The 8,099-nt window shown below is 32.2% G+C and overlaps 1 protein-coding gene across 2 annotated transcripts; it reads left to right on the top strand.

The window, feature by feature from the left end:
- The first annotated feature begins 4,964 nt into the window (after positions 1-4,964).
- On the top strand, positions 4,965-7,641 carry LOC105769826 (B3 domain-containing transcription factor FUS3). Of its 2 annotated transcripts, XM_012590718.2 has the most exons (7): positions 4,967-5,065; positions 5,164-5,496; positions 6,367-6,456; positions 6,558-6,658; positions 6,844-6,890; positions 6,967-7,043; positions 7,138-7,641. In XM_012590718.2, exons 2-7 carry the CDS (start codon positions 5,176-5,178, stop codon positions 7,426-7,428), a joined length of 927 nt encoding a protein of 308 aa, XP_012446172.1. In that variant the 5' UTR covers positions 4,967-5,065; positions 5,164-5,175; the 3' UTR covers positions 7,429-7,641. The 2 variants fall into 2 exon arrangements, with proteins under 2 accessions (XP_052489697.1, XP_012446172.1); XM_052633737.1 differs by having other exon boundaries at positions 4,965-5,496.
- Positions 7,642-8,099: the final 458 nt, after the last annotated feature.

The following is an 8,099-nucleotide window of genomic DNA, read 5'->3' on the forward strand; positions in this document are numbered from 1 at the left end:
TTATTAATTGACATAAAATTGAAAATCGATAATTTGTTCACTTTAAACCGAATCCACATTCGCCCATAATTTATTTAATTACTCAAATATATAAAGTGATTTAAGAATTTTAATCATTTGCGTAATTGTTTTTGCTTGGGTAAAAATACGTACAAGAATTACAATCATAATTTATACCTTGCGTTATGGAAAAATTTTGCAAAGTAACATGCAAATTTGAAATGTGATGAATGAACTTGATATCCAACTTGAAAAGTCATTGAGTGGATCAAATTGTAAATGATACAATTTTATAATCGAAAATAGTATCGATGATTGATTTGAATTATATATACTTGTTAATACCTTATCATTGTTGGTTAAATGTGTTTTAGAGATAAGTTACATAAAAGTAACATGAATTGGTAAGTGTTTGTAGTATTAAATGATTTTGATTATAAGTCAATACTCACATTGTTGATGTTTTGATTGACATGTCTAATAATTTCACTTTAACAAGAAAAACGAAGAGTACAAAGATGGGGATAAAACTAAATCCTGATGCCCGAAATAAAAACCCTCAAAATATAAATACAAAATTCTCTGAAAGCTTGTAAAAGCTATAATACCTAAATGTGTTATAAATTATTTTTCTAGGGTGAAAAAAGGCCTATTTATAGGTTAAATTCGTAGGTTAAATAATATTAAAATAACCTACACTAATCAGAGTTCGACTAGGACAAATAATCAGAATTTGATTGGAAGAAAAAAATCGAGAAAAGTGCATAACACGTCGCCTTGTCAGGACGTCAGAGATTACGCCTCTTTCTCATCAAAAGCTTCAGTTTGAAAAGGAGGAAAAAACGAAAATCATCAAAATGTACCCTGATTTTATGAGGCACAAAATCCATATAATGGAAACTTTAGTGAAACAAATAAATACATTTCTAAAACGTTGGGACTCTAAAGAAAATAAGAACTAGTGGGTAGTATTTTAGAAGTGGCTCAGCACCATATTTGTGTGAATGCAAGTCATCACTCTAGCCTTCTAGATCGCCGGTTACAAACGGAATATTAGAGCATATGCTTTTCATTGAACTTCTCTTTTTGTTGTTTGCATCATCTCGTTGCATTCTCAACCGAAGCTTAAAAAGACACTCAAATTCAGGAAATAAAGTTCTTTTAATTTTAACCATTTTATTTTAAAACAAAATAATATAACTTTTACCTCTCTTTACTCTTCATAAATTTGAAATCTAATCCCTATACTTTTATTTCTAAAAATTTAACCATTTTACTTTTCAGATTTCAAAATCCAGGTCTAATTGTTAAAACTGTTCAATTCGTGTTCATTACAAGGTCAAGTTTTTTAAATTTCATGGCTACCAAGTGAGTATATTCTTTTTTAATTTTAAAATATCACACAAACAAATTTAACAAAACATTTTAACTGTATTAACAATTAGGCCTAAATTTTGAAATCCACAAAAATTAGAGGACTAAATTTCTGAAAAATAAAAGTATAGGGACTAAATTCCAAATCCTCAAAAAGTATAGAGACTTATAGCATATTTTAATCAAACTTTTTATTATATAATGAATTTTTTATACAATAATCTAATATTTATATATATACAATTGGTATAATGAAAATTCAACTTTTAATGTTTATATTTTTTGTCAATTTGGCTTTTACTCTTTTAAAAAAAAATAAATTTGGTCTTCAATCTTTCAAAAAAATTGAATTTGATTATCAACCTTTTAAAATGAGTCGAATTGATTTTTTTAATGAAAATACCGACTAAAATATTAAATATTTAAACGTAGCAGTCCACATGACAATCTAAGTCTACTTCATGGTTTTTTTTTTGAATTTTTATTTTTAAAATATTTTTTAACGTGGTATATAATAATGACATTTCTGCATGAAGTGTATGTGGGCAACCACACGGGTTGACAGGCTAATATCGTTAAAAAAAATAATGTTTTAGTTAACATTTTTGTTTAGTGGAAAAGCAGTTTGACTATTTTTAAAAGGTTAATAGCTAAGTTTGGTTTAAAAAAAGATAAGGGTCAAATTGATAAAATATGTAAATGTTAAAGTCTAAATTTATCATTATGCCTTTATAATTATAAAGTTAATATTATTTATAAACAAATAAATTTAAAAATAATACAAAAATCAAAACATTATTATTTTTAATTATTAATAAAGTTAATTTTATTATTTTTTAAGTTTATAAAATAAAATAAATAAAAAATTTCATTGTATATGTACACATTTTAATATTTTTATCCAATGTTAATAAAAATAAATTTTTCTCCTCACAATAACTCAGTTCACTGGTACTGCCACGATTAAATTCAAACACATATTAAACCACTAATTTTGATCTCATCGCTATAATACCCAGTTTCATTGTCACAGCAACTAATCTCAATGTTACCATTATTTTTAATCTCACTATTTGAATGGAGCCTTAAATTGCATGATTCAATGAAGTCGGAACCTCATTCAATGCACTTATAGTAATTTTTTTTTCTGTTGAGGTTGTCTAATGAAAATTTTAGACACCCATTGCAAGATTTTCAGAATGAGATCAGTGGTTGAACCAGTTAAACCACATGTTCTTAATTCGACTAGCGTAACTCGTTCGTTCAATTTAATTAAATAAACCATTATAAAATTATAAAAAAATAAATAGAAAAAAAACCGATTTTCTAACCAAATTCAACTAACCCATATTGATTTGTGGTCAATCTATCTAACCCTTCTAATTAAACTAGTACCCCAATTAATTTTTAATCTAATTGATTCGTTTCAAACAACATTAATCCAATATATATACATACATTTGATTTACATCATTACTTCTTTATCGCCAATTCTCTCTATCTTTACATTCTTTTATGTTTTAAATTTAAAATAATAAGCAAATTTTATTATATAATAAACTAATATATTATTATAAAATAAATATATTAAATAATGTATCAATATTTTAAAAATTCATTAAATTTTAATTAAGTTATAAGGTAAATCATATAAAAATTTAAATTAATGTCTTTAATGGTGTTATACTTCCACATTCCAAGAGAATACTGAAAAGGTACCTATGGATGGTTTCCCATCCCTCATCTTATGAATTGTCATCACTTGCTTAGTTTCCCAACAAGTTACCTCATGGAGGACCATTTACTGGTAATGGAAACATCCCTTACATCAAGTCACTCGCTTTTTAGTACGAGCACTTCTAGTGTGAACACTCCTTTTAAAGAGCACCGCGGTTCATTTAAGTATAACAATCTCATACTGTCTCAAAAAGAATAATAGAATGAGCCCCTCTACGTACGTCCCCTATGCACTCCACGATGACATTCCCTTATAGTAACGACCTGCCATATCATTGCTACTAAACAAGGGGACTTTCCCTATAAATACCCTCCACGATGAAGGAAAATGGATCTTCTTCCCAATTAACAACCTTATACACTCACACACTCAACCTTATTAGCTTCCTTAGTGTTTTCCTTACCTCTTTTCTTTGGCTCTTTGTTTGTTTAGGTGATTCAACCTCCTTTGTACCACCGTCCTCTCTTTCTTATCTTCTCTTGTTGACACTTGCATAAATAAATTGTCATTTTATATTTTAATCTTATTGTCATCAATGCATTCACATCAAAACACACATTCTACCATAAGTTTTAATTTCATCTTCATGATACTCAATTCCACCGTTACAATAATTCTTTTGATAATATCATTGTTGCATTATTTGCTTTCATCCAAAAGCACAAAATTGGTTTCAAATATGAAATTAAATCTGTAGATGATGAATCTTTAAAGCTTCTCTACGATATTACCATAAATTAATCTTGCCTTAGTAATTTGATTGCTGGTATTTTATAGTAGTATAAACAATAAAGCTTGTCAATTTGCAAGTATTTTTTATTCAATTGGTTGTAGTTGGAAAGGTTAAAAATTGCTCTTGAGTCGGTAAAAAGCAGCACCAACCAAACCCAAATCCAACCCATGGGAATATCGTAAAGCCAAAGTGAATATATTGGTCAATAATAATGTCATTGCCAACCATTTACTGCAACAATTATTTTTTTTCTTTCTTCATCTTCTCTATTAATTAATTCAATTCAACATCATGTTTTGCATGGCGGCAACGTGGCAATTCAAGCCCAGCTGTTGCCTGTTGTTGACAAAAACCAAAAAAGGAAAAAAAGAAAACCACACTTACATCACATTGGTGGACCAATATTGATTCAAATTACTGATTCCTAATGCCAAAACACCAACCCAATCATCTCCAACTGTATGTTATATGATGTATATAAGTATCATCCTTGAAAAAAAAATCATGCTTCCATCTAAAACTGCCATGAAAATGGAGGAGAAGCTTAATTAAATTATTTAAGAATGGTGGTTTGAGAATCGAAAGAAAACCACTCAAGCTGTGTGTGTGTGTGAGAGAGAGAGGGAGTGGTTTGATTATTTAACATCCAATAAGCCCAAACGCCATTGATTTCTGTTACAAAAAAAATGATGCAGAACTTTTGCAACACTTGGAAGGTGGTGACCTTCCACTCGTCAAGCATTTCTTGGGTGTGCCCTAACCATCCCTATCCTCCTGCTATACCCAACACCTTCACATTTCTCAACATTAACTCGCCTTCACACACTCAACTCTGGTTACTTTCCCTTTTGGGTTGTTTTAGTGTGAGAGATATAGATACCCAGGAATCCAGTATGCACATTTGTCCTCCAAACCCTAAACCCAGCTTTGTTTGTTTTTGATAAAAAGATTGATATGAAACTCAAAGTGTGAAACCCAGGTTTAACCCCATACCCCCCAGTGTGGTTTAGGATTAGGAGGAGGGGCAGTAGAGATAGGTTTTCTTTTTTATATTTCGGAATGGGAACAAAAGATCTAAAAGCAAAGCATGAATGTGAGATGAACAAATGTCAATGTATTCACCAAAACCTTGCTAAAAATAGCAAAAACTAAAGCACTGCCTTACCTTTCTCTTTAACCTAAAACTCTCCATTTCGTGATTGCCGAGCGTCCATCACCGGGTAGTTTCGATCTGCACCCACACCCAGAGAGTGAACCACTACTCTCTCTCACTGAAATCTAAAGCCTTTTTTTTTTTTTTTTTTTTTTTGGTTTTCAGCCAATTGAGCTAATGATGGCAGCAGCTACAGCAGCAGGAGCAGCAACAGCAGCTACTCCTAGTGTTCATGAGAAACCCGAGGCCTTTGCTTTGGTGGCAGGTGTTGAGGGTGTCACTGTGGAAGGGGACAACATCCATCAACACCCATCGGGTCCTTCCGGGTTGACCCGTGACCTTGTCGCGGCTGTTCCAAGCTTTGGTTTCAACAGGAAGAAAAGGATGGCTAGACAGAGGAGATCATCTTCCACCATCAAACTTCTCTCTTTTACTAACAACTCCTCCTCCTCCTCCTCCTCATCCTCGCACGTGCCTTCCCCCCCTCTCCCCACACGTGTGAGTTCTCTCTTTCTTTCTCTTCCTTCCTAATCCTTTCTTCCTTCCTGTTGTTTTGGTTTTTTTGTTTTTTTTGGTTCTTTTTATAGTTAACAAAGGGTATTTCCTTACAGGGTCGGAGAGTGACTCTTCTCGGCTACTGTCATGTTCTTCTCTTTTTTTATGCTTCTATCTCTTTTTATTTGCTTAAATTTTGAAGGCTTATATTAATCTGTCAGTTGTTCCTGCTTCATCTACTACCAACCAACGGATATAAATATATAACAATATAATATAATATAATATAATATAATTTTTGTGTGTATGCAAATGTTTGTGATATTGAACATCAGATGGTCCATATGTTGATTAAATTCTCAAGAAATTTCTCTCAAAGATATTTTGATCTTCCCAACTTAATCGGTGTTTGTAAGATTCCAAGTTACTTTTTCAATTATCTTGTGATTAAAATTTTCGGATTTTTATTCTCTCTTCTATGAAGAATTAATGGGGGAAGATCTCAAATAATAAATGGTAATCCCATAGGAAAGTTAGTGTCATAAATACACATAATTATGTATATCGTCGGTGACGAGCATATTTCCCTAAAATTATTTTAATTAGTAGGGAAGGAAGCCGTAGTCTTTCCCCAAATTTGGCAAATGAGTAAAGATCCATTGGAAGTGTGCCCGGGGGAATTCATTTCTAGACTCTATTTTCCTCGTTTTCCGACACAGGTTCTTTTTGTTGTTTCATTTTCATGTTGGTTGTAGGAATGTTGACACGCTGTCTTGTTTCATATCATTGTCTCATAGATATAGCAAGTGGTCCTACATATTTAGTGATCATTGTAAGAAGAAGTAAAACTAAATACTGATTATGGTTGATTAGGTTATTGATCCAAAGAGATTGAGATTCCTTTTCCAGAAGGAACTCAAGAACAGCGACGTAAGCTCCCTCCGAAGAATGATACTCCCTAAGGTTTCGATTGTTACTTCTTCCTAGATTTCATTTTATGCAATTCCGCTCTATCATCGGAATATTCTCAATATATATATATACATATAATCTCATTATTTCAGAGAGCAGCGGAGGCTCACTTACCGGTCCTCGAGTCCAAAGAAGGGATCCTCATCAGCATGGACGACTTAGATGGACTGCATGTATGGAGCTTCAAGTACAGGTATACGATCACCAATAATTCATCTTATCCGAATATATTGCTTCACATGGATGGAATGTCGGTTTGGATATGTATCCGTACAAGCGTGCGCGCGTATGCGTATGCGTATCCGACAGAAGAATGATGACCGTTTTTATCGTTGAATAGCGTTATAAAAACCCTTTTGCTTCCTTTTTTGTAAACAGGTTTTGGCCGAATAACAACAGCCGTATGTACGTGCTCGAAAATACCGGTAAACACGCTTGTAATTCGATGTCCCCTGTTTATGATCGGAACCTTGTTTCATCGATGTTGTATTAAATTCTCAGGGGAATTCGTTAGCACGCACGGATTACAGCTCGGGGATTTCATCATGGTGTATCAAGATAGCCTAAACCAGAATTATGTATGAGCTAGGCTACCAATTACTTGGTTTTTATAGAAATCTTGAGTTGAAACAAAGCATTTCAGTAATTTGGTTGAAAATAAACATGTTACAGGTAATCCAGGCGAAGAAGGCATCGGACGAAGATGTATATAGTGACATAGCTAGGAACGGAGTGAATGACCTATTTCTCCATGATTATGAGGCAACTAAGTCCAGCAACTATTACTATCCAATGATGGAGGATAATGGGATGTCATTTATATATGACACCACCTTGAGCTTCTCAAATGACTGCCCACTTGATTTTCTGGGTGGATCAATGACCAACTATTCAAGGATGGGGTCTCTGGAAAGCTTTGGGTCTGTTGAAAACTTGTCACTTGATGAGTTTTATCAACTTTAATATCACCATGGATACTGTTTGTTTTATATTTTGTTAAACAACAAAACAAAAAAGGCTTTCATCATGAAATGTCAAAGGATGGGGCCAACTTTATCCCTTATTTTGGTGTTTTTTCAAGTGTTTCTACTTTTTTTGAGCAGCCGTTACAGTGATGTCCAATGTAATAGAAAATCAAATCAAATAAACATAAAGTGAAGCTAGATGTTGTTCTCCTATCTCCTCTGTCTTTTAAACTCACACGTACTATTTCTTATATTCCCACTCAAATCTGCATTTTCTTGGGCTTAGCTTTAACAATTTATCATCTTTGCATTCTTATTATGATTCATGCAATGTTGGCTTAATGTCTTTACATTTATTACAGGACAGGAATGGAATGATAAAGGAAAGGAAATCGTTTTTTTCTTCTTCTTAATTTGGATATTTAAATTTATTAAATTATTAGAAATTATAGAAATTTTAATATGTGACCGAGTTGTTTTCCAACAAACAAATACAAGTCATTTTTAATAAAACTAACAGAGCAAAAATTTCTAAAGAAAATGGGCTAAAATACAGAAAAATATTGTTTTTTTTTTGAAAAATTACTAGATTAGGTCGATTTTTTCAAAATTTACTGAATTAGGTCGAAAAAACAAAAACGCATCTAGCTGGAAGCATTTTCCATAATG

Source organism: Gossypium raimondii, chromosome 7 (assembly GCF_025698545.1).
Source record: "Gossypium raimondii isolate GPD5lz chromosome 7, ASM2569854v1, whole genome shotgun sequence".
In the NCBI taxonomy this organism is placed as follows: Eukaryota; Viridiplantae; Streptophyta; class Magnoliopsida; order Malvales; family Malvaceae; genus Gossypium; species Gossypium raimondii.